At 37.1% G+C, this 27,820-nt stretch overlaps 2 protein-coding genes across 2 annotated transcripts in view; one reads left to right on the forward strand and one right to left on the reverse strand.

The window, feature by feature from the left end:
• The window catches only part of LOC148649412 (G protein-coupled receptor 39-like), a 49,583-nt gene extending 43,812 nt beyond the window's left edge, over nt 1–5,771 (forward strand). Inside the window, exon 2 of the mRNA XM_088606025.1 lies at nt 4,141–5,771. Within this exon, the coding sequence (XP_088462151.1) occupies nt 4,141–4,655 (515 nt within the window). The 3' untranslated portion in view covers nt 4,656–5,771. The remainder of the gene's footprint in view (nt 1–4,140) is intronic.
• On the reverse strand, nt 1,402–27,820 carry LOC148649413 (ly6/PLAUR domain-containing protein 1-like). Its single transcript, XM_088606026.1, has 4 exons — nt 27,595–27,820; nt 23,242–23,376; nt 21,921–22,028; nt 1,402–6,748 (listed from the first exon to the last, which is right to left on the reverse strand). Exons 1-4 carry the CDS (start codon nt 27,641–27,643, stop codon nt 6,516–6,518), a joined length of 525 nt encoding a protein of 174 aa, XP_088462152.1. The 5' UTR covers nt 27,644–27,820; the 3' UTR covers nt 1,402–6,515.

Genomic DNA, 27,820 nt, shown 5'->3' on the forward strand with positions numbered 1-27,820 from the left:
ACTCACTGGATACCCATTTGGAAACAGCATATCTATGTTTGTGAAAGTGTCCACTTGAGTATTGAGTGAATTTAAATTCTCAAAATTTTTAATGTGTTACAGTCTTGCCATTATTAATTTCAAACACCCTGCTGGTACATGATCTGGAACTCAACCCTGTTATGAAATTTGTCACGAATGAGGATGAAATGTTTAACAACAAACACTGTGTCCTTTATTCTGTTCAGTTTCGGAATCAAGTGTGAAAGGTGAACCAAAGGGTAAGTGTGAAAGTGCACTTAAAACCATGAACGGGGGGTGCTTCTTTACCATAATAGCTGTGGGACTATAATACGTGCTGCCCAATACATGCTGCTCATACCTTGGTTTCTTTCAAGAAATGGCTGGATGAGATCCAAGTAGCTACTAAATTTTCAGAAAGGCTTTTACTTAATTAGTGTCTTGTGTCTGCGCTCCATTTACTAATGACCATGTATCTTCTCTTGTACTTCTAACCACTCGTCTTTCTTATGCAGTATGTTTACTGCAGCTTGCTATCCTTTTTACACTTTTTTTGCACCTACTGTAAAGCGTTTTGTGTTGCAACTTTTAAAGGTGCTATATCAAATACTTTATCATCACCAACAGTCAAGCCAAATGGCCTGCTCTCGTTTGTAACCTTTTTGTTCTTATATTCTCAGTGTCTTATGCGGCTTACTTTTCAGCTGGTATTAACAGAAGAATGTGCCATTATTTCCTCAATTTTCATGTCTAAGCAATGAAGTGCTTCCTCGGAGATGTGTAATACACCCGGTACTCAGTTTAGCGTTTGAGAGCAATGGATATACTGCTACATTAATTAAGCTTAGGGTCAGAGCGGTGGCACTTTAGCTAAGGATCTGCGCCTGTGCTGGTTTAAATCCCGCGGCCGGCAGAGGAATCCTACTCCGTTGGGCCCCTGAGCAAGGCCCTTATCCCCAACTGCTCCAGGGGCGCCGTATAAATGGCTGACCCTGCGCTCTGACCCCCAGCTTCTCTGCCTGTCTGTGTGTCTCATGAAGAGCAAGCTGGGGAATGCGAAAAGACAACTTCCTAATGCAAGAAATTGTATATGGCCAATAAAGTGATCTTACAATAACACACCTACCAAAATCTGATCCCACTGCAACATGGTTTCTTCCTTTCTGTTGTTGTATTTATCGATGCATTAAAGTGACTGGTTGTATAGATTTTGAATATATTTAGACACTTTTTGTCATCCCAAACATAGGTTGTGCATGTTCACTGAGGATACACAGTCAGAATTTAGGGAAACATTGTTACAAAGTCTTTTAAATATACCTCTTGGAATATTTACAGTATGTCCATATATGTCAGCAGGAGTGCAACAAATATAAAATGAAATTATAAGCAATAACCAAATTATTTTATTAGTTAATTTATTTAGCTGAAGCTTTTATCCAAAGTGACTTACATTAGTCCCATCTATACAGTGGGACATTTTTTACTGAAGTGTTCAGAGTGATGTTGAATTTACTGAAGATTACAGCAGCAAAGCCTCCACCCAGGATTACACCTACAAACGTTTCTGTTGTGGGCTAGGAGCCCTGATCACTGCCCTGTCTCTTTAGACATTTATTGTTACTTTGCCTTTATACAAGGTGATTACATTAGAAACAGTAACTGAGTTTTCATAGTGCAATGTGGTTAAGCAAAAAGTACATATTTCAATCTAAAGTTTCTAAAACAAAAGTGATTTAATATACAACAAGTTTACCTAATGCGGGAATGGATTAGAGGATCTGGTGCATTCTGAACAGGGGAATCCTGAGGCATTACTGGAATTGAGCGGGACAAGTATCTGCATCCAGAAAAGAGATGAAAGGGAGGAGAAAGAGTGGACACAAGCAGCAGGAAAGTGAATTGAATGAACATCTAGGAGCTAATAGAGAATGTCATGATGTGGTGTAAAAAAGTTAGATACAAAAGGACAGGTAGCCTGTAAAGAAGGTGGAAAATGGAGTTTATAGGTGAAGGGAGGAAGAAAATATATAAATATAGCAGGAAGTTTGATTACCATAACACTAATCTACCCTTTGTTTCCTAAAATGATGCAACAGAAGAAGGATAATATTAGATACTGTAGGTAGAAGAATAAATAGATAATCTAGAACAGCGTGGGGTTGTTATTGGGAAGAGGAAGTGGAAAGTACAGAAGGGTCTCTGATTCATGAAGGACTTAATGATAGATTGTAAGTGAGATTGTTAAAAACAGGGCAAGATCAATTAGAGATCAACTGATCCAGACATCTGTTGCTCATTCATCTTTGATTTCTTCAGCGTCCTATCAGAAGGCGGCAGTTTTTTTGTGGTGAGAGTATAAAGTTTGGTGGACAGAAGGAATCAAGTGCTAACGGCAAGGGAAAAAACAGGACCAAGGTAACACAGTCAGGGTAAAAGAAGTGTAAGAAGGTTTTCAAAGGCAGGGAAAAACTGATTAAAGATGAAAATGGTAAGAGGGGTGGCAGAGAGGGAGGGAAAAGATTGACAGTGCAGTGAAGTGAATTCCACCTCTCATTAAAGCATCTTCATTCAGCACTTAAAAAATGTGGTATAGACTGTGTAGTGGGGACAAGAAAATGTATGATAAATCATTTTTTTTATTATTTTGTACTGCAAGCTATTTAGTTTTGAAACTGGAAAAACACATTTTAAACTCCACATTTAGAAGTGAAATGGACTGCTGCCCTAGAGATATTAAGGTTGTGACCAGGCTTTTTTAGATGAAAAATACTACACAAACATACAATGCTGTTATAGTACCTGTGTATATGAGGTCACTTTAAATACTTAATGTTACAGTTTTGTTTAAAGCAAGTGTTTTCATATTACATGGTATTTAGGACATCATCATCCATCAGAAGTTACCTTTTTAACCCATCTCTCATCAAAGCTGGAGATTCTAGCTCCTATAATGGTGTACAGTAGGTTTGGAATTTCTTCTGTTTCCAAAATGTTTTGTTCTACTACACACAGATGCACATATATGCGTGTACATATACAAAAATAATATCTATTTAAAAATTATACATCACAAAAATATAACTGGAAAAAATCAACATACAGTACTTTACAATACACATTTTACATTTTTATTAAACAGTTAGAAACCTCAAAGCTGATGAATATTTGCAGAATTAATCATTACTACCAGTGTACCAATAAAATTCCTTTTCACACGTATTGTAAATATTCACTCTTCACAGAAGACAAATCAGGTTAGCCATCATAATAAATAAAATGGTCCGTAAATTCTTCTGCAGTCACGTCTGTCATCTCTACAGAAATGGCCACTCTGATGCTATAAGAGACATGTTACAAATAAAAACTGCAATAAAATATAATGAATCCCTAGAGAAGGGAATAAAGGATAAAATCTAGTGCAATTCTATCTGGCAAGACTCTCATTTTATTAATACAGAGCTGGATATAAATCTTTAAGCACTAACGTGAGGATTTTCTAACACTGTAAATATAAGATTATGGAGACTCACAGCAATCAGTGTTACATGGTAAAATATTAAAGAGGAAAGAAAAAATAAGCTTTAAATATTAAAATTTAAGTAACATACACAAAAAAATCTGTTTAAATGCTCTTCCAGAACAACAGTAGTCTATAGTGTCGATTGTAATGTTTTCTGGGAATATTGTGCATTATGTTAATTAGCTGCTATTAAACATTGTTTTTAAATTTTTAAAAATAGTATATACATTAATTATTTTACATCAACATGACAAAGTAATAGTTTATATAATGCTAAGAATGAAGTGTTCAGTAGGTCAAATGGAAATGGAAGGGATTCCCCAGACAAAGAGACAGAGGCCAGCTAAAATGCCCAAAAGATTCCAAAGCGGTGCCTCAATAAGAAAATGTCGGATCAAAATGTAAATCGGCAATGAAGATAAGTCTCTTTTAACAACACCCCCGCATTGTAATCACAAATGTATTCATTTTTTTCACCTTTGACAGAATGATATAGCCACAGGTGTTCTACTATTAAACAAATTAAATTTCTACACTTTACACAGCAAGGTCCCCTCTCAGAGACTTATATGTTAACGACCTTTTTTTTTTTCCATTCTTTCCCTTAATTCAACCAGGGCTTATCGTGGGGGCTTTAGCAGGATGCTGGATGCCGAACCAGGTCAGGCGCATCATGAACGCTGCCAAGCCCAAGAACGAGTGGAACATGGCCTACTTCAGAGCGTACATCACCCTCACCCCCATAGCGGACACTTTCTTCTACCTGAGCTCTGTGCTCAACCCTTTCCTGTACAACCTTTCCTCCAGACAGTTCAGGGAGGTCTTCCTGCAGGTGCTGCAGTGCCGCCTGACCATACAGCACATCAACAAGCGAACCGTGATCAGATCGGATATCAATTCCGCCCTCTCCACCCGCCCACTCATGCTGGCCTCCATCAGACGTGGGCTTCCCTCCAACAGTAAAGCCAAGACTGGTAAATTCGCCGCCATTCAGAAACCGGCCCCTAATTCCAGCACCGACAGCACAGGCTTGGCTACAGACACATCACAGCAATGCACAAGTGACCAAATAACTGCGGTGACACAAGACACTATAACGGATAAGAGCACCTTCGACGAAAGTGAAATGTGAGCCTTCAAAAAAGAGCAGCCCCCATCAAATATCCCAAAATGACTAAAAACCAGCAGAGGGAAACGGGTGACTTGTTTTACAAATGTATACTGTATTTTAATTATGTAAATCTAATGCCTGAGCCAACTCTTACCCCCAAAGCAAAAGTGAGCCCAGGCCACACCTAAGGACAAATAAAGTTTTGCATTAAACTGCACAATCTTGTCGAGTCAGTAATAACGTGTAACTTAAAACAGTAACTCTGCCTGCACGGTATGTTCCAGGATGTACTGTACGTGATCAATAAAAAAAAGAAATATATCTTAAGGAGTCCATTTAGTGTTTGCCACTTAAGACATTTCTAAATGGAACAAGTTCATCCTGGACTGCTAAGCATCACTGTAGCAGGTACTGTACCTGTCTTTTCATTTAAACAAAAAGTTTAATTTTTAAAAAGTTTAAATTATTTTTAATCGAATAGTTACAGGAATCGAAGAGCATATCGTTAAGAAGCTAAGAAAAGTGCCATTGTCTGATTTTTTTTTAAAGTGCAATAAATATTTTCTCATGTTTTATCTCTCTATGTTAGCAATTCTATGGTACTGGTAATATTACCCAATTTCACATTATATATAGATGAAAAGGAGCAGAAACAAAATTGGACGAAAGCTTGTCAAAAATGTAATTCTTTAAAATCAGATTTGCTCATTTGAAAACTGTAATTTTATATTACTCTCACAATGTTATTTTTTATTCTATATTTTGCAGTAGGTTTAAACAACACCCTAGCCTTGATGTCTTCTACTTGCTGTAATCTTTGACCATACAGAATGTCTTCAGTGATGCTGACATTTCATTGATAGAAAATGACAATCTGAAAAAGTCGTAACTGAAAACGATAGACCTGAACATTTATTACACAGGTGTTAAACCCGTAATAGGTTTACAAAGGTGTGCAATCATTCTGCATAACTGGACCTGTTAAAAGTATTTTAACAAACAGAAGTTTACAAGCTTACATGTTACAGGTTTGTGTCCATGTTTGGAAAAAAATGGCATATTTTATAAGTATTATAAGTGTTTATATTACAATTGATATCATTTTTCATAGCAATATTAAAATATGTATTCTGTAAATACCATGCCTTATTGTTTTTATTAAGCCTACATACCACCCTATTGTAATTTTACTGAATTCAGATTTAATTGATGTTTTCATTACCTTTCACAAATTTCTTCTTTCCTTTTATAAACTTTTTTAGTGTCAGTGATTGAAGTGGTACAGATTCCCTCATCCATTTACATCCAAAACAAGCCCAAGCAGAGAATCGTTCTATTGTAATTGTTTTGTCACGAGCAGGACACGACTCGACACGTCACTGGCTGTAGTTTTTCAAGCTGAAAAAAGATCAGGCATGACAGGCCCAATCACCACACATTAGAGCACCACCTATGAAATCTCTTCTCAAGCTCAGTTTGTTAAAACACATATGCAACAGCTGTCCCCGCCACACTGAAAGAACTAAAGATTGAGCTTCAGCAAGCTCTCAGAAAAACACTGAATTCATTCAGGACTAGGAAAGTGTGCATGTTTTGCCCGATTGTTTTAGTTTTTTTGTTTGTTTTGCCAAGCTCCTTAAATTAGACTCTGCTTGGTTAAATGCGATTTCTACTAGTACAGGCTGTTTTTTTTTACAGCAATGTTTTATTTATTTTTTCTATGATTGACACTGATAAATTAATCGAATCTCTTCAAGAATCGGTTTGAAATGATTGATGCTTTAAGGCATGTTACAAACATGGTAAGTAACACCAAGGTCGATGCAGTACTGTTGTCAAATCTCTACACTGCATTGCTAGAGTGTCCCAGGAAAGCCAGTCCTATGAAAGCAGAACTGCTAGTAGACAAGACAGCAGAATGGGACAGACATGCAGTTGATGTGCAGGTGCCACAGATGAGTTGGGCCTCTTTTTCTGTCTGGGTCCATTGCAAAGGGGTGTGTTGCAGCAGCTGATGCAGACCGAGTTCAGCTTCCCAGTGCAGAACTGCTGGTAGCCCGACGAGGCAATGAGGCAGGCTGCAGAAGAAGCGCAGGACTTCCGATAATGTATGCCTGGAATGACAGAGAGAAAAGAGGCTGCATCATTGAGAGGCAAAATGGCGCGCGTAATGCAAGAATCAGGCAAGTTACCTGGTGCAAGTTTCCCCTTTATCTCATTTCTTTATTTATTTGAAATATCTCCGCTCACTGCCGGATACCTCAAAGAGAAGGAGGAGACTGAAGACAGGTGGATATCCTCAAATAAAACTGCTTATTCTTTTCTGCAAGTGAACAGGATTGGTACTGTAAGTGCAGTGAAATCCACTCAAGTATTGAAGACTCCTTAAGCTCTGCTGCTGTGATTTCTACCTCTGTCCAAGGTTTTTTACTCAGTAAGGGCTGCTGCAGTAAGTACGATGAACCTGACCCAGCAGGATTTCTCCAGTCCATGATTCAGCACAAGCCTGTTTTACACTCCCTACTGCTCCGTAGTGCTTCCTGTGGCAAAACAAAGATGCATTTTAAAAACATCTTTACAGTTATCAATGAGTTCTGACAATGCTTTGCAACCCCACATCTATTGCCGCTCAATTACTATGGTGTTCTCTCTATATTTCCGGAATGCTGCATTCTAAAATTTCGCATATCTGATTGATGGGACAACAGAAAATAGTTTTATCTTGACTATCACAAAATATCAACCCAATGTACTGTACAAGAATATTTTGGAATATTTCTTTAAACCTATGTATGAGTTTTAATACTGACTGCAAGTGGCATGCAATACAAAACCAGAAGTATGTGCCATAGATAAATCAGCATCATGTGGATTCACATAGTTTTCCCTCCGATTCTTTGTACAAACAAAGAATCTGTAAAACAAGTGGGAACACTGCCCCTCCTCTCAAATTGAGAACTGGGCAATTGCTCAAATGTGGGAGTTAATGGTAGATTCTGTTAAAGGAGATTTATTTTGGGATTTAAGGGCAAGGGGTGGTTTGTTGCTGGTTTTAGCATGTTGCTCAAAACTATTTTTTTTTAACAAGAAAACAAGTCAGTCTGTTCTGCACATAGAAACAGAGATGTTGATATAAACGTTTTAAAGCAGCGATCAGCTTCAAGGCTCTTTCATCTATCCAGTAATTAAAAAGACGCCTAATCTTGGTACAGATGGCAGTAATACACAAGCACAGGCCCCTGGGTGGACACACACATCCTGTACCTGTCCATGCAGGGTGCACACAGGTACAACTTCAAGACACCACTGAGCCTGGCCAGCGTGTTTTTTTTTTAACATGGGAGGAACCAGGTCCACTGGAGAAAAAGCCATGCAAACACAGGGAGAAGGCCCAAGATACCCACACCACCACCCTCACTTTAATTTTGCTGTTTCTTAACTTTTAATAAAGCTTCTCCTTAGAGCCTTACAGCCAGGACATCTCTACGATATGGCACAAGCCACTTGTAGCATAACTGGGTGGAGCCACTGTGGCTCCATGTGGTGGACCAGCTTCTGCAGTTGTCCCATTCGTCCACCTGCCAAAACAGCATTGTTCTTTGCACTCTAGGTACCTGGAGAAACAGAGACACTCCAGTAATCAAGGGGTGGGTGACATATTTATGTCCCCATCTGTCCTGGGCTTGAGCAGTACATAGTGTGAGACAGATTGGACAAATCATCTATGACAGATCTCTGGGTAACTGGCAATTACCAGTTCAAGGCATTCAAATATTCAGATATTTGCAGGAATCCAGACATGACACGATCTGTAAAAAAAAAACAACCTAGTGCCATGAGTATGTGTGATTCCCAGGGTTGGAGCTGACCAATTAAACTCTTACTTTTTTGTAAGAAAACACCAGTGTTGTTCATACTATAATGACTTTCACTAAAGAGGAAAGTTAACGACATTTGTCAGCATAATTGTGTTTTATATAAACCATTGGCTCAGCACTAGTTTCTGAATTTATTTTAGTATTGGGTCTTGAAAATTTAAATATAATGACCTCAAAACATGGTCATTACCTCGATTAGTTTAACAAAACGATGAACAAGTAACATTACAGGAAACAAGCTGACTAAACCTTTTTCTTGTTTTAATAGCACTTAAAAGTAAACGTTATTTCACCCTTGAGAAATTTTAATTTTACAAAGTCAATAAATATTAATTTTAAAAATGTGCCCCTTTGTTGGGTTTCAGTTGATTAGTTTCTATTTTTGAAAATGGAGTTATCTGAGACACAGCACGACTCGCAGTAAAGCCCAGCATGAGCATAAAACAGATACGTAGAATAAATATCATCCATTTCTCCCAAATCCCAATGCAATTAATCAGCAGTGGAAAAGATATCTACCAATAAATCTTCCATAATGTAATATTTTAAAACTTTTTGCCCCAAATAATATAATTAGATGCATTTTCCTAACTGTGAATTAATTTCTTCTCACTAAGCTGTGAGAAAATATTTTTTTTTCCACTGTGGTGAAAAGGTCCTTTTTGTAATCAATGAATACACACACAGAGCTGAAAGTCAACCCTACTGGGAAACCAGGCTTAAAATGCTTTAAAATACACAAAACCAAGGTCACCCTGGCAGAGAAAGCCAGAGCATTTTCTAAGAATATTCTAAATAATTTCACGGTGGTCACTAGGAGGTTTAAAAAAAAAAAAGACATAATCGAAATCAGACTTTGTCAGTTACTGAACGAGGCTGTATGAGACAACCTCTCTATGAGATCTTGAACTGTCAAGCATGGTGACAGTGGGTGGAGGTTAGACAATACCTGCTTCTTCCTTTCCTGTCTCAAACCGGTAAGGAGACATCCACTGTTACCGGGCAATTACTGTTCCATGCTGCCAGCATCATCCCTGGCAGAGCTAACAATGCTTCTCTTTTGCTCAATCACAACACAATCAAAGCACATCCTCGCTCAATATTCTGCAATACGCTTTTCAACCGTCAGTAATGGCTTTCTCGAAGCTTTTTTTTGTTAGAAAACATGTTAAATGTGTAAGGGATACAGAATAAGAGCCATTCACAATATAAAATAGGAAAGGAGACAACATTTCAAATCTCCTGTATGAGCACATGAAATAATGGGAAATGCCTAATACCTAGTGTTTCAGTGCTTCACATATTAATTCATTACATTAACTTGTCTCTCTAAAGTTATTTTTATTCAAATTCCATTTAGAATTTAAGTCAAAATATATATTTTTCTTAAACTTTTTTTGTAATACAGTACAACCATTTAAAAAAACATGGTATCATTGAGATTAATGCATATACAGTATTAGGTTAATGTAAATACTGTATAAGGTAGACGTCCTAAGAATCAAAATAAACTTTTTTTGTTTGTTTTTTGGCATAATGTTGATTAACCCATCATTTGTGACTGTAATATACTTACTGTCGGTGACTGTGACTCTGTCGCTTAAACACTAAATTCCCTCATCAGTGAGAGCTGGTCAGGCACAGGGGGTGAGGTGCTTTAGTCCGATGAATATCAAAGAAGAACAGCAGAAAGGAACCACTATGCCCGGCTTATCAAGTAAGACAGGTTTAACAATGAATACAGGTATTGTGTCGACCACCCTGGTGATCGGTAAGTGTGATGCAGATATGCAGAACCATGCACTAATTATTGCATTGCACAAAAGACCATACACCAATTATTGCATTGCACAAAAGACCATACACCAATTATTGCATTGCACAAAAGACCATACACCAATTACTGTATTGCACAAATGACCCATCAGAGGGGTGGTCCAAGTGTGATGGTGTGCACAGGCATGTCTAGACATTACAGAACTCCAACTTGCTATGACTGATGCCAGCTTGACTTGTTGGTGCTCCACTTGTTCCCCTTCGTTCAGGCTCGTCCTGACATGGCCACATTGTAGCAGGAGCGCACCTCCTCATCCTGTTCTTGCGAGATGAGAAACTGGCAGTTACAGTATGCAACAGGTGCCCAACTCATCAGGCATGAGCCCCATTGACCATCTGTGTGATGAAATGCAGTGATGTGTGGTATCTAGGCCTCAGAGACCAGTGAACAGGCACACGCTTGTCCGGGCTCTATGAGAGGAATGGGACAGAATCCCACAAGACGGCATCTGCAACTTGGTGGAAAGCTTGCGTCACAGAATTATAGTTTGCATTGCTTCCAACAGCGAACACATACTTTCACAGTAGCCCCCCTGTTGATCAGCCCTGTCAATGACAAATGTTAATCAGCATAATTAAATTTACCTATGTCATGTCTGTCCAATAAAATATCAGTGCACCTTCTACAAAAGGATCTTCATTTTCCTGATAATAACTTGGTGAATTTAATGTAATTGTAAGTGATGAATTTGTTGTGATGCTCTCTCTGTATATATTTTCCAAGGAAAACTGATATAATGTCATCTGTCTTCTGCTGTGAACAAATGAAGCTGATAATTAGCTATTTGTTATTATATAAGGCAAATTGTGAAATCATGTACATTTATAAACCCTGTAATAATGCCTGATTTATTTTTTTGTGCTTATTACTTGCCAGTTTAAATCAGTAAAATGTAATCTCTAATGGCAAATATGAAATATACACATGCTGCTTAATGTAACTGATTCTTAGTAATGTTTCCAGACAACGTTTTTATTCATATTAAATTTCTCACATTCACATTTCCAATATTCTACTTAAAATGCTTTTTTAATTTCTAAATTATTTTCGCTGTTAGGAACATTATTGTATAAAATGCTGCTCACAGCACCATACTGACCAATTGGATTAGTATCATTTATCCTGTATGTTATATAAGTATTCTACAAATAAGGCATGGCTTATTTATGTTTTATAATTCACTAAATTCTGTAGTGGTACAAAACTATGAGTAGCAGTTCATATTTTAGTTGACAGAAGCTATTAGGTGGTCATTAATCTTTAAAATAAACTTAATGAGAACTTCACAGAACATAAAGGAATCAGTCCCAAAAAAATCAAATCTGCAGTGCATTAAAATGATAAACATGTATGCACTTACAGTACATCGTATACCTGCTTCACGTGATGATACATAATATTTTTGAAGAACAGAAGTCACAAGCAATGTATTAAGTAAGAGAATGGTAACAGGAGGATCTTTTTCCATTTTAAGATATCAACATGCTTAAAACATACCAATAATGTAGTAATTCATCCTTTTTTAGTAAATAGGAGACTTGGGTTACATGTGACTGCTTCACGAACAGTGCAGCAGAGCACTGTACCATAACTTGGACTGCATGTTGGCTTTTCTCTGACAAGCATTAAGGTATTCACCTAACTTCTGATGACATAAATAATTTTGCTGTTGATTAAATAGTACATTTATGTCAAGGCAACTGGCATGAATGATTCTGCAAGGCAATAATAAAAGACATTTTAAAAGATGAGCTAAAAATGGAGGTGCTGTTTACACAGAATCCACTGCTTCATGGGAGGAGAATATCCACCAAATTATACGTCTCTGCTGCTTTTGCAAAATGACTTCAAAAAGTGTTTTTATGAAGTCATCCTGACTTCTTTCTAATGTGTGTCATGATGTTAAGATTCTCTGTTAAAAGGAAATCACTGCTCCGATTTCCACATAAAACAACTGTCTAGGAGCTGAATTTCATGAAAGGTGTCTGGATTTTAATGAAGAGCACGTGGATGTACAGTATATTCACATAACACCTGCTGTGTTTTTCTTACGTGATACAAAAGCATTTAGGTATATGAATGAAATTAGAAAAACCTTCAGTGAAGCATCATTTTAATTACACTTCAATTTAAACATTCAGTGAACTTTATGCAACACATTGTGAAATTCTACATGGGGTAGCAGATTAAAACTGACACCGCTGGTCCATATTTAAATTCTTCAATTATGTTAAATCAACAACATTTAACACCCCCTCAGCAGCTCTTTAAATCATAATCCAGCTACTAAATCATGATGTTCTGAAGAGTATACAAGATTAACTGGATAAACCCTGTGTGGCTAGGATCAAATCAAATATACTGGATTGTCATCTGAAAAAGTCGGAGAACTGCTTAAAATATTGTCATAATAGTGTATGTGTGTAATTCGTGATATTGTGTTTATACTTTAATGACCTGGCATTTTTCTGTTTTATTATTTAATCAATTACTTGTTTTTGGTACCCTCTAACTGAATTAATTAAATTAGCGATTTGCTTGTAGTTTGATCACATTGAAATATAGATTATATTTGCTAAAAATAGAAGACAGCCCTTGATAGGAATCCTCACCTCTGTTAGAGGTGAATATCATGGAGAATTAGTTTTACTGAAGCACTCTCGTCAAAACATTTAGTCTATTAGTAAATTTATAATCATCGATTATTTTTTGTTTTACCCACGTTTTATGGAACAGTGAATCTTGGCCCATGGCTATGATCCCTGCGACCGCACACACAAGAGAGCGAACGTGCTTCCTGCCCCACCCACCTTCCAGACACTCCTGTTTTAAAACACCGCAGGCAACACTGCCCCCTGCAGGAGGTTCAGCAGGAACTCGCTGGCAGCACCGCCTGCCTACAACAGCCCCCGCCTGCCGGAGCTGCAGCTGCTCCCCCTGGGCAATTCCAGTCACAGTTGGCTAGTAGTAATAATAATAATAATAATAATAATAATAATAATAATTGCTTTCACTTATATAGCGCTTTTCTGGACACTCCACTCAAAGTGCTATACAGGTAATGGGGATCCCCTCCACCCCCACCAGTGTGCAGCCCCACCTGGATGATGCGCCAGTACTCTCCCCACACACCAGCTCTCAGTGGGAGGAGAACAGAGTGATGAAGCCAGTTCAGAGATGGGGATTATTAGGAGGCTTGATTGGTAAGGGCCAATGGGAGATTTGGCCAGGACGCCGGGGTTACACCCCTACTCTTTTCGAGAAACGCCCTGGGATTTTTAATGACCACAGAGAGTCAGGACCTCGGTTTTATGTCTCATCCGAAGGTCGGCACCTTTTTACACCATAGTGTCCCCGTCACTATACTGGGGCATTAGGACTCACACAGACACCAGGGTGAGCGTCCCCTACTGGCCCCACCAACACCTCTTCCAGCAGCAACCTGTTTTTCCCAGGAGGTCTCCCATCCAGGTACTGGCAAGGCTCACTCCTGCTGAGCTTCAGTGGGTTGCCAGTTGTGAGTTGCAGGGTGATATGGCCGCTGGCTAGTGATATCACCTGGCCTCACACTCAGGACAGCTGGCTCCTGGAGCTCAACCAAAGCTCAAAAGAGCACCTTTCCTGGTCTGACCATTGAGGATGTCAACTTCCTGTTGTTCTGAGAAAGTCCGTTAACATAAAAAAATACATTGCGTGGAAAATTTTATGACGGCCTGAACCTTTCCAGAAGCCTTTGTTTCCACAATATGAAAATTATTATTCGATAACTTCATTTAGAATTTGCAACCAATACAGACATCTCAAGGTTTTTTTTGGTGGGAGTTCCCCCTTACACATAATAAAAGTTGGTGGGTATTTACAAATTAAGGGTACCTATAGAAGTGTCTGTTAAGAGCTGTGTATGTATCAATGTATCAATTCATGTACATCATGTACTTCAAGTTCAAGTTCAAGTAACTTATATTCACCATAATGCATTACATAATTCTTGTCACAACTACCTACAAGCTCTACATAAATAAATTAATATGAAACAAAAACACTCAAAATGACAAGCGTTTACAAATGCAAAAATTACCAAATCTAGAAGCATCGCCCAAACATTTCTTCAAGAAAAAGAAACCTTTAGTTCTGCCAATAAGACTTTGGCAAGACCCTTCCACATTTTGAACCTTTCATTTTGAAAGGGATTAATGACAAAAATAAATTTATCTTATTTAATGTGTGCAATAAATAATAATGAAATGTCCAGGATTTCTCAAGCATAGAATTCATTTACACCTAAATAAGTATCACACGGAATTGTCTTTTAAATAATTACACTGAAGAATGCTTGACCTACAGATGTCACTGTGTATACTGTACATGTGCTCTCTATCGTTCTGAGGGAATAGGGTTTCCACTCTGAGTTCTTCTGTTGATTTCGATACTGTTTTCCAAATGTATACATGCCAACTGTAAATTTAGTTCTAGCAATTTTCTGTATTTTTCTTCTAGAGAGTGTTTGTAGATGAATTTGATATATTAATTACAATTAATACAGCAATGACATTCAGAGAAAAAAATACTTATTTGTGCCTCTGTAGATCGAAGTTTCTCATCACGGTGCTAATGCTATACAGTTACAGTACATTCAACAACAAGTGACTGTCAGTGTCAAAAGAGCTAATAATTAAGCTGCATGTTCTTTAACTTCACCAAAATAACAGGCCATCTATCCATACCTATAATTTTATCAATTTGCTTTTTCATGTCTATCCACTGCTGTAGGCATCTGGAATTATTCCATTTATTTAATGGGCTGTTATTTGAATCAATAGTAACACAACAAAACAAACAGCACAGAAGACTATTCTCATACGTCACTTGCCTCCATTAAAGCAATACATGATATTTAGTCAAAAGGTACTTCTCTATATGTGAGCCTTTTCATCTAATAAAATGTATTTACACATGAAAAATCATTTTACATGAAAACAGCAGGAACTATGCTGGCTAAGTAGCACTCGGAACATTAGATGTTCATCAGACTTGAAATCTCTTTGTACTCTGCTGCATGCTTGATGTTACTATTTATATTTATATTATTTATAGGGACAAACAAATATAAAAACATAACCAAACGTTTTTAACAAAGATAACCATTTTTTCTATTTTAATGCAATAATACAGCTAATTCGGTCGTATATCATAAACACAATTTTTAAATGTTCTATTTCGTTATTACTATGGGTATAATTCACAAATTCATTATTCTGATACTGCAGAAAATAAAGATGATTGGTATGGTGCATTTACACAGGAAAAATAGATTAAATCAAAGAGGTTACATCAGAAAGAAGAAATGCTTTAAGCACTTAAATGTCTTGAATTAACTGCGCCTTTTTTACAATAACGCTCTTCATGGTAGAAGAAATGTCTGGTTTTCTTTTTTTGTGAGTAACTCATTATAGAGTGATTCTAATTCCTCTCATAAGTTAGCACTCCAATACTCAGTGTAATTGTTTTCTGGAGTTTAATGTGTCAAGAAAGCCTATAGCACGTAAATCACTGGACATATATTGTGAAAAACAGCCTCACAAATAATGCAAATTGGAATGCATGAGTTCACTCATCGAATAGGTCACAGCTCAGGGCTGCGAACTTTCACTCACTGCGTTGCTTTTAGCTGTTAAATAAGATTAAAAGGATCACGACATACATGTAGTGAAGCTCCTGTATTTCACTGCCTACAGAGATTTTCTGTCTTAAAAAAACTACTTAAATTATGCCATTTGGAGGGACCTATGTACAGAAAATCGTAATTACAACAGTGCAGTAAGGAATTTATCCAAACCTCCTACATCTGCACAACATCTCTATTCGTAAAGAGAAACATTTATAAACCATGCAAAGCAGCACTACAGTAAGTCAATTTGAGAAGTAAGATAATGATTAATCACTGAAGCATTATTCAATCTGTCAGTTTTTTTTCCACAGGATTTTAACTATTTATTTTAGAAAGCTTTTAATTATTTTTCCTTGCTCAGAATTAGTGCATTTTTGCATGTTTTAGAAAAGCATGTTATTTATATATGGATGTGTAAAAGTAATCAATTGATTATTTCTTACAGTAGATTTGAGCTTTTTTTCTCAAAACGTAACGTTCAAATTCCTGTTTTACAAGCCAATGGTGCAAAAATGTAAATAAGACAGACTTACAGTAGATTCAGTACTTATGCATTTTTCTTTCATGGAGCATCCTGTTGAAACCAAAGACGACTGAGTTTTAAATGTATAACAAGCTTGAAAGAGTAATAAAGGAGATTTTAGATTTTGCTTATTAAATGAATCTCTTTAAGGAAGGGCATTGTGGCGATGATGAAACACTGAGTCTCCTTACAGTGGGAAGACCTGAGCCAGTCTGTGCAGCGTGTCTCTCTGGGAAAACAGGATCGCACAAAACATGACTAGCATAGCTGCATAAGCAAAGTAATTATTTTTACACTCATCTCACAGCACATTTTTCAAAGTTCTAACAATAAGTAAACCAGAGGATAGAGATTAATCTTTGCGGTAGAGAAATTAAGGAGTGCAAATCAGTTTCAGAGATGTAGCTAAAATCTCAGGTCTTATGAAACTGCTTTTTAGTGAGGCTATTTTTCACAGATATTTTAGAATATTTAATTGTCATGAAAAGACATAACCTTAAGCTGCTGTGAAACACAAAAAAAAATTACAGATTAAATGTTAAATCTCCTTTAAAAAAAAAGAGGTGTACGATACATCTCTGCTCAACTTGGAGCATCATCAACAAGGACACCACTCACTGACAGGTAACACTACAGCCAAAATCTTAGTAACACAAGGTCTGAATTTCTTGTAATTATTTAGGCTATGTTTTAAATATGAGTCCTTAAATCCCTTTTTCATATATACCACTAAAAGCCGTATACAAACTGGCTGTAATACTTACTAGGCTATTTAGTTCTTTTAAAGCTGCCTTGTACGCTGAGACATTTAAAAGAAGACTGGTGAGCCTTAATTTATTCAATTTGTTTCAATGAATCACGTTTGTTGTTTGAATACAAAATCCTGAATCTTGTGGTGAAAGTTTTAAAGGCATTTTCAACCTTTCTGTTTTGTTCAAAATATCCCAACATCAATAATTCTCAAATTATCTCATGAAAGTCAATTATAGATTAAATGTAATCTACTTAAATAATGAAACTCAAATGAAAGTTTAGGATTGATACAGGCTATTAAAACTCACTTTGTTGCAATATATTTCTTGTGAATATCCAATATTACACAGTTAAATGACCCGTGAAACATAAAAAGGGGGTGATTTTTTTATCTTTATTCTGGAAAAGGCTAATGTCGCAGGCAGCAAAATGAGTAAAATTACAAAATAGTAACAAAACAAATATAAGCAAATGTGCAATGCATTGTACTTAGGGCATAATCACTTTTACAAGGAAAACTGTGAAAATGTTATTCTGATAGCACTTTAAATCAATCATAAAGTTTGTATTGACACCTCCCTATGGCAACATTTTCTTTTACTCACTTCAAAGAATCAGCGCTTATTAAACTTTGAACTGCATAGAATTAATTAATACAGGTACATTTATACAGAAAATGCATTTAAATTAACTTGTACAGCTGACCTCAAACTTGGAGAAGGCAGTGTGGTTAGATCCAGATTGAGTACATGTGAATATAGGCAGAAAAATACTCTTAAAAAAGTTTACAAAATCTTTTGGTTTGCAGTTTCACTTAAGATGAATGGATAAGGAATAACTGAATTTCTTAAACACCGCACCTAGTATTTTTTTTTTATTTAAACAAGTACAGAGTGTACCTGTGTGTACAAAGACACGTACTGCTGGTGAAAGGAGGTGATGAGTAACATGTTTTAGGATCTGAACAATATATACAGTACCTGAGGAAACATAATAGGGTCAGTGCCCCCTAATTTTGGTCCTGGAGCACATGTGTGTAAGAAAATAACTTTAAGTTCTTTTTAAAACAGATGAACCTGAAAAGCCATTAAACTGGTTAAATTAAGCCAATAATGAGTGAATTCAGCTGGACTGAAAATACAGTACTGTATGTAGACACTCCATCTCTCCAGGACCAGGTGAATAGGCGATGGAATATCACCTCAGTGATATTCACTCCCAGTCCTGGAGGGCTACAGTCCAAAAGGTTTAATAGATACTGTAACTTCACGAAAATCATCAATGAGTAAAAGACCTGAGAGGAGTTCTATTACTGTATATATACAAATTAATTGGTTGGTTCAAATCAACAGTCATTAAGAGTCCAGGGTGAGATGAAACCCAGAAGACAATGTGTCCCTTCAGGACCACCACTGGACATCAGTGACTCTGACCTGACTGAATTACCACAACTCAGTGTTTAAAACCCAGTGTTGTCTTTCATACTGAACTTCCGAAACTTTTTTAAACATATTTTCATTCCATTATCCACATATAATCAGCAGTTCTGCAGCTATTGCACCAACGGCCCTACTGCATAGCAGATCAATTAGAGAAGAGGGAAAATTCTTCATGTATGAGCTGCATTGAACTGGATTACCATTTTCATAATCATCCTGTTCTATCAGTAAGTTATACATGAATTTCACCATTCATTAAATTGTGTAAAGGCTGTATAATTCCCATGGGCAGGGTTAATTAATTTAATTATTCATTTATTTTCCGGATGCTCTCGGTATTTTAAAGAGCTTTTAAAGCTATTTACGAAGCAGCTTACATCTGTACCCATTTATATACTTTTTTATTATTATACCCATTTTATTGAGAGGAAGACGCTGCTCAAGAATATAACTAATGTGTCCCCCTTTGATTTAGAACAACCTTGTACTTCTTAATCCAAACTCTAGCCTGTGCTGCTGTTTAGACTGTAGGTTGATTTGTCTTTCTTACTGCAAGATTGGTCCTCACTCAGTAATGTGAATTGTAACTTGTAAGAAGTACTGTAGCTCTCCTATTTCCTTCTGTCTATTCAGTCTGTTGCCCTTTTTTATCTTAATGCCAGAGCCCATCCTTGAATCCTGGGCGCTGACTCATGTGTAACAAACCTATAAATATTGTAAAGTAATAGTGATTCTATTTGAAAATGAAAGATTTTTAATAGCAGATATTAAATGATTAAATTAGTTCATATGAATGTCTGCAACATTGTCTTCCAACAACTTTATTGTACTGTCACAAAGTTTATTAAATACAATGCACCAATGTACTGCACTTCAACAGGAAGTTGTGTTCATTTTTGTAATTCCTTTTGAATTAAACTTTCACCTGAAAGTAGGAACAAAGATGTGATGTGACACACATCAGGGCCTCATTAACTGGTCAAGCACTCCAGCCTCTGGATTTTGGTGTAGCAAACCACTGACTGGGACACAATATTGAGATTGGAATAATAGAAAAAAATAATGTACATCTACTGTACATTGAATTATTTTGCTAATATTAGTCTGTGTTTTATGCTCTACATCAAAATAGAACTGAATAAGAAATCAAACAGGACACAAGACCTCATGCTCTGCCGTGCTGCACATGCTTCCTGTGAAGATTGCAGCACTAGTGAACTGTGAATGGACACGTAACAGTAGTGCAGACAAATGTCATATGTGTGGAAAAAACACAGCTGGCAGTATTGCCAAAACACAACAGCAGACAACAATTAACTACAACTGCAACTGGTAATTAACAACTACATTGTAGGAGAAAAATAAAGAGCATGTATATAAACCAGAACAATCATCAGGTCATTGAGAAACTTAGGCTCTGCCTCTGACTGGCCGCAATGTTTTCCACTTTGAATAAAATCCCCATACAGAAAAACAAAATCTCTCCCTCTTCCTGGAAGTGAAGAAGCAAGAGTGTTTGACTGAGCACTCAATAGAAAGGCTGCAATTTTGAGAAAAAAAGGTCTGTATTGTTTAATATCTGACAGATTGTTTATGGCCTTTTAATACCAGCCAGGCTGTGCTTGGAACTCTGGGATGCATTTTCATGTTGAGAGAAATGGTTCTCTCAAATCAGCCCAACAGGAAGTCTTTTGTTACGTAAAAAACAGCATTACCTGCCTAAACAACTGTCAGGGGTATTTTGCAGTAAGGTTGGGTCGTCTCTGAAATGATGAGTGAAGGTAGCACTGGACTGTCAATGGACAACACTCAGGGATTCGCAGTCTTTGTAAATAAGCTGTAGATTAAAGACTGTGTATATTGTATTCTACAGTATGTCTAGTTTGTAATAACTGTGAGTAAATTGTCTGCTTGCATCTACAGTGTACCAAATAACTACTGATATACTACTAGGAAATCACACTGCCATGTTTAGAATCATTCCTCACTGTAGAGGGTACTTTATTTATTAATTGTCATATTAAAATTGGTGTCACGATTTCTATATTTTACCCCTCACTCGTTTAGAATAATTGGTGTCAATACAGGATATATTAGGGGTTCCAGGTCTGGGTCCTGCTGGTTTGTATTTCACCCGAGAAACACTCTATTAAATAACTGAACCCTTAATAGACCCAATAACAGGTTTAATTAGAGTTCTCTAATTCTTTTGGGTTTCTAAACCTGTTCAAGTGTGCATTTTTACTACCGTGTTTCCTACGTGACTTAAGGTCTCCCACCTTTGTGAACAACAAAAAAATCTCACAAACATTCTAAGCAAGCAGCGTGTTGGTTCGGTTAGGGACACATTTAAGGATGTCAGCTGCAAGGAAAGCCAGCAGGTGAGTGGGTGGGTCTCCAGGGTCAGGACTGGGAACCCCTGGTATATATCATTGTCCATATTCATCACTTTATCCTCAGCCTAAACTTCTATCAATAGCCCCACGCATCCAGGGTCTAGGTTCAATACTGAAAGTGAAACCCACAAAATGATGCTCAACACCAGCCAGCTTAATCTTGTCTTGGAACCACTAGAGACTACTGCCATGGTACCATTAATAAGGCTTAAGATCATCAATCTTTGTACTCCTGACTTGAACCTACAGTACCTTCAAAGCTGTCCGCAAGTTTTGTTCCGATTACTGCCGTTCCAGAACTGACTTAGACCACATTGCAGCTGGAGTGAAAAGTAATCAAAGCTCTGATAGTTCCAGATAAAACAATTACTCAATTACTGTACATAGCATGACATTTTAATTTATGCTGTATTTTATCAGGTGGATCTCAAATATATTTCTGTTATAGGTTAATAAATACTTGTAACCATTGGTTTATTATTGAATATCTACTGTATAAGTCATTAACTAGTACTAGCGATGTACAACATCAGTATTTATTATATTTGATTCTACATTTGATACCTGTATGCTTTAATTATGTCCACTTTATTCTCTGTGTTATAAAATTAACCCCAACAACATATTAAAAATCTGTTTGGAAAATGTTTCTGAAGTTCCATCAAATTGGAATGGCTTCTCCATTCACGTTTCTAAAGATACAAAGTGACAAGCAAGGACTAAAATGACCCATAGCTCAATTCCTTCATAATTCCTCCAGCCAGTTTCTCTTGTGTGTGTTAGCATTCGTACCGTCCATTATGTTTTCCAAAATCACATACTGACACTCCAGCACTTCGCTTTGCCTCCAGTTATTTCTCATTCCTAGTTGCACCATTGTCGTCATTCTGAGATTGTATTCTGCAGGCAATAAAACATTAAACAGGCTTCACTTTCATAATCTCTACATCATGGAACAAATGCAAAAAACGCATGTGCACGTTCATGTATTGACACATAGTGGTGGAAGAAATCTCCATGTTCACAGCCGAGACCATCTCCAAGACTGAGAGATAATAGATGTCTGCTATCTTAGTTATTCAAACAATATTGTAAGCCTGAATATTTTAAAGGTGATTACATGAATACCATATATTTGTTATCGTTTTAGTAGCAAAATCTGCTTTTTGGCATAGAATAAACATCTAAGTTGAAATATGGTATTAGGTTTTACTATTAACCGCCTTATGAATGTTCATCATCACAAAAGCTAAAAGGGGAACGGTCCTCTGTCTTTGTATATTTATTTAATGCTGGATAAAAAGGTCATTACACATAACGGCATCTTATGAAAATCCCCTCTATTTTTTTTAGACCATTATCCTACAGCACAGAAGAAACAGAGAAGAAAGTTTATACTGTTAGCTACAGTACATTAATTTCATTTACACATCTCAAAAGGAAATACAACAAAAGGGTTCCATTTTCCATCTTAAGAGACGGCATCAAGCCAGGTAAAAGCCAGCAAAATGAACAAAATTATGTGTCGAAACACAAGACACCAGCATAAAAACAAAGAAGGTGTCGAGCCATCAAACAGTGGCCTGTTGTGTTTGCACTCAAGCCCACTTTACGTTTGGACTGATACTAACCTGGCAGTCCCTCAGCCCTGTTATTCATGCTCCCAGAACTGCATTTTTCTAAAAGCCGTACTGCGAGTCTTTAATGAAAGAGGCTGATCAGCAAACAAGCTCTGAGAGAGTAACAGTGTTTAAAAGCATTTTGGAGCCTTGAAAAGAAGACTGTTTCAGACTGAAGCTGTGCTCTTTCCTTTCATCTTTAAAAATAAAAGTAATTCTGAATGCAGGGACTGGATGGAATCCGAATGTTTCTGAAGCTTCATGTAGTGGCCTATTTTAGCCATCTCACTGTATTGCTAAAGAAGCTTTGACTAAACATTCCACAACACAGGTACTGTACATGCTGTTGCCATCCAGCGCTGCAAAGCTCCCTAGTTTCTCCCAGGCAACCACAGCATCTGCAGTCTTCACTTGTTTCCGAACGAGTGAAGACCCGACATGCGGGAAATGTTTCACTGACTGGAAAGCAAAGGATTTAACTTGCAGATTCTTACCATCGCTTCTCACAAGCACTTCTTTTTGGCACATGTCCTGCACATTGACTGTACAGTTCACAATGAACTCTGGTGTGGAACAGTCGTTGGGCTGAAACTCTTCGCACTGGTAACACTGGATTTGCAATGCAATTCCTGCGAGATTGAGAAGAGAAAAGAAAAGAGCAGACAATGATATATTTTACTTTGTTGTACATGTGCAACCAGCTCCTCACTCAAGGCTTATAAATAACAGATTTTCCACTAGATTAATCACATCTAATTATTATCCAGAGTCATTACACATGCTATAAATCACGTATGGCAGTAGTCAAATAAATGCATCTATGAAATAAATGGATATGTTTTTTCTAATGATTTACATCAAGTAATTCAAAATGTTTGTAGCTGCCATTTGTCATTTGAACAGAATATTACAATTTTAAATCCTGACAATTATGGCACATCTGTCACATTGCAAACACAGCTGAATAATAGGAATTAAAACAACAAAAACATCATAAAATCCATAAGGTAAAGGATGGTGATCTTCAAGCACACATTCCCATTTAACTCTTCAAAAGGGCAAAATTTTTTATTTAATTTTTTCAGTACACTACAGACTATTCAATCAATTCAACATGACATCATTCGTCATCGCCCCTTTTCACAGAAATAAACACTAGAGCCATCATATGCCCAGTAGAAATAAAGCCTAAAGTTCATTTGTGTTTACATTATTAAATATGTATTTATATAATTTAAAACATACTAAACATTAAAAATATTTTTAAAAAACACAAAAAAGTTCCTATTTCCTAGGTGCTTCTTAACAGCTACCTACTGTACAAATTCTGATTGAAAGGTTTCGTGTTCAAGTTACTTTTGAGTGTCAGCCTCAGTTCTCAACAATGAGGACATGTTAAAACAAAATGGAAGATGATTGTTTTTCACCATTGAACAATTGGTTCAGAACTCATACAGTACAGTAATACTTTGGCAAGTACCACACATAACCCATTACGAAGGTGTTTAAACGGAATTTAATTAAGCTTCTATGAACATATTAAAATGTACCTCTTTAAAATCCAACCTGAGAATAGTCTACATCTCTGTTTTAATAATTCTGCAAAAATCTATACTATATTAAAACATTAAATATAATACAGGTATGTCATATTACATACTTTAATGGGATATTTGGTTCTATCTTAAATATTGCAGTTTAAAGCTAAGTTAAGGTTTTATGGCTTGTCTCTACATGACTCCAACTCTGCTTCAATACAGAAAAATGTATTATCATCACTGCTAATGCACATACAAGATGAACTGTACTATATTTATATTCAATATTGTATTATATTTGAACAGCCCACCTAAAAGCCTTTTTTTAAACACATACATATGTATGCAAAACATATTTGCAATTCAATTAATTCATGCCATTAATTCTCAACAGCATATTGCTTTTTAAATTCATAATACAGCTGTGTGTTCATCAGTAAGATGCTGACGGTACCATCAAGTCATAATTCAATCTGAAAAGTTTCCACAGCAAATTTCTAAATCGAATGTGTTTCAACCAGCTCTAGCTGTAAGGCTAAGAAACCACAGTCGGAGACTCATGCAGTGTTGCATCAAAGGATGTTAAAGACAGAATCCTCAAGGACCACCTCAGGATTGCTGATTTCAGAGCTTTTTAATTGTAAGGGTTAAAGGTAGGGGTCTGACATCGAAGAACAGGGGATAAGGAAGTATTTCTAAGTCAACGGACACCTGAAATAAGTGAACGTACAGATCTTAAACAAAATCGAAATATCTCTGAACTACTGTGTATGCTGTGCTTCCAGATTATGGGTGCGATTAATACTCTCGGATGCCACTTCCAAGGCTACGATGCACTTACACAATGCGTGGATAAGATCAGCAGCCCCACCCTGCAGAAGCACAGCCCGTGAGAGTCCCAGGTCTAATGGGATCTTGTCGTTCAGAAGGGTTAACAATCTATCGTCTGGCCCAGACGTGGTGGACTTGTGGTGTTATTGTTTGCCTTGTCCGGGCTGTGTGTGTGTGTGTGTGTGTGTGTGTGAGGGCATAAAGATGATGCTACGTTATCAATCCTGATGTGTTGATGTGTTCCTTCACAAACCCATCCACCAGCGCGAGCCCAGTGGGAGCTCTCTAATCGCACTGCACTCCTGCACAGACAGCCCGCCATGTCAGGCTGAGGCTTGCGAGTGGATTCATGAAGGCTTTGGGGTTACATGACCAGACATACTGTACCAGACATGACCAGTCTAAGAACCATAAATCCCTTAGAAACACCTACTGTGGGTGTTCCCAAAAAAGCAGCAATGCTCACGTTTTACCTGTTGAATCTCACTTCACATGGCCAGAGAAGCATGGCTTGAGCTTCTTTTTCACCCCAGACTATGAAGATGTCCGACGATTCTCCCTCTGTATCCTCTATTAGATTGGGGCTTCCACAAACTACACGAATAATAATTCTTTATGCATTTTCTTGAGCCGGATGTTGAATTTGTTAAGAGTCACCTGCTCAATACCAAATGGCTTGGAGATTTCACCCCATTCCAACACAATATTATACAGCTACCATCCTCTCTATTTCTCACAATCCTCCTGTTTGTTGCCAACTTGACCGTCTGAAGACTACAACTGCCTCGGGCCCACACATGCTCTTGAAGCTAGCAATCATATGCGCATCTGACAAATCTGGCCCTTTTCAGTTGCAGGGACGTCTTTTGTCTTGCTCCAAGTCTCTGAATTTAATATTCTAATTAAAAGAACTGGGAAGCAAGTGTCTAGATCTGTACTGATCAACACACTGTGAAGGAACAGCACACGGAACAGAAAGCACACTGACCTGTCATTTGTTGTCACCCTCTCAGTTTTTATGTCTTCACCAGTAGCACTCAGTATGAAAAGTATTAATTACTGTATTCAGGAAGCCTGTTTTACAGTATATTGCATCTACATTTCTCTAGATGCTTATAAAAGTGCTCATTACAGAATTAGACTAATCTTTAGAAAAACAGCACACCGTCTGGATATGCCTTAATTGACAAATACAGAAGCTGTCCAGTTTCTTAAAGGCATTGCTTAATGATTTTTATAAATTCACAACAAATCAACAATGTACAAACTTTTCTCTGTCTTGTGTGTCATACGATCATCACATATACAATGACGATAATACCTTTTGAAAAATATAAACAATAAAGCCTTGAAGGAAAATTCACCATCTAATAACTATCATAAATGTTTGTTGTTCTATAAAAAGGCTTGCTATTGACGATCGATCCACGGTGACAAGTCTTCTCAAGCCTGCATGTCCTGGTTAAATTCAAACTAGTCATTCACCTGGTTGTCTGGATATAGAAAAACAGATGCCTGTGTACTACTGCCTTGTACAATATGTAACATAAAATCCTACATATAATATATACTGTATGTTACTATGATTTTAGAGACTTCGTTTTGTACATTGAACACTGGGCAGTATCATGTACTGTATATTACGGAGACAGATGATAAGATGTTGCAATGATAAACATGTACTGTAAGTTAAATAACAGTCTGATCTGATATCCGAGTTTGACAAACTGATATTTCCCCATCAAAGCAAATAATTGATGTACGATCCACTAGTTCCTTATCTTTGAATATTTCTGCTAAGTTTCTTAATGTCATTTCATACTGTACTGGGAAATTGCTATTTTCAGTTTCCTCATTCTTTAATTTAAAATAAATGTGTTGGCCAAGGCGTGTTTGAGTAAACATAATGAGACCAAATTTACGTCATGGCATAATATTTCATAAAAACAATATTAAGTTACAACCCTTAAGTGATCTGAATAGTGAAGTTGATCTCTGGAAAATCAGAGATAATCAAGTACCGCAGACAGAATGAAATGTATCGCAACAGAGAAGACTTTCGTACAGTATGTTACTCCAACACTTCAAAAAGACAATGTATCCCAGTGCATTATTTTAAGATGATTTGAAATCCATTACTTAGAAACAGTTAAAGGTTTGCAATACCTCCATACAGTGACATAAGGTTGCGTTTTGGATATACCCTTTATTAACTACGGCTATCGCGGCACAGCAAACTCAAGATTTAATACAATCCCGATAATTTAAAGCCGACAATAAAGTACAGTGCATCAATACACTTCTTATGGAGTTGTGGCTCGGAGAATTCTTCTACAATTCATTCCCGCAGCTGCGCAACCAGCCAGATTCACCTATCCAAAGAGGACATACCAGATAGATATATATATATCTTATTAACCTGAACTCCAGCAGCCACGTAAAACACCCAGAACCGAAGAAGGAATCCACATACAGTACCTGTACTGAGGAGAAATCCAAGCAAAGTTGTGTAAACGAAAAGCCGCATCCTCTCCCGGCTGTAGCCTGTAGAAAAAACATCAGAACTGGCGAAATAATTAAGAACGAAGAGCTTTTAATAGGATCCACGGCACGGGGTATTTTTTTGACAGCCTCCGAGTACTTCACAGCTCTGAGTTAGAAGCCCACTCCGAGTGGAAATACAGAGGACGGGGACTGGAACTGG

The sequence above is a fragment of the Lepisosteus platostomus genome, chromosome 14, assembly GCF_059453375.1.
Source record: "Lepisosteus platostomus isolate fLepPlt1 chromosome 14, fLepPlt1.hap1, whole genome shotgun sequence".
In the NCBI taxonomy this organism is placed as follows: domain Eukaryota; kingdom Metazoa; phylum Chordata; class Actinopteri; order Semionotiformes; family Lepisosteidae; genus Lepisosteus; species Lepisosteus platostomus.

Coding starts and splice junctions, on each gene's coding strand:
- LOC148649413 (XM_088606026.1), bottom strand. CDS start 27,643: ATGCGGCTTTTCGTTTACACAACTTTGCTTGGATTTCTCCTCAGTACA. Junction 23,377..27,594: donor TGGATTTCTCCTCAGTACAG/GTACTGTATGTG, acceptor TCAATCTCGCAG/GAATTGCATTGCAAATCCAG. Junction 6,749..21,920: donor TTTGGAAAACATAATGGACG/GTACGAATGCTA, acceptor CTGTCATTCCAG/GCATACATTATCGGAAGTCC.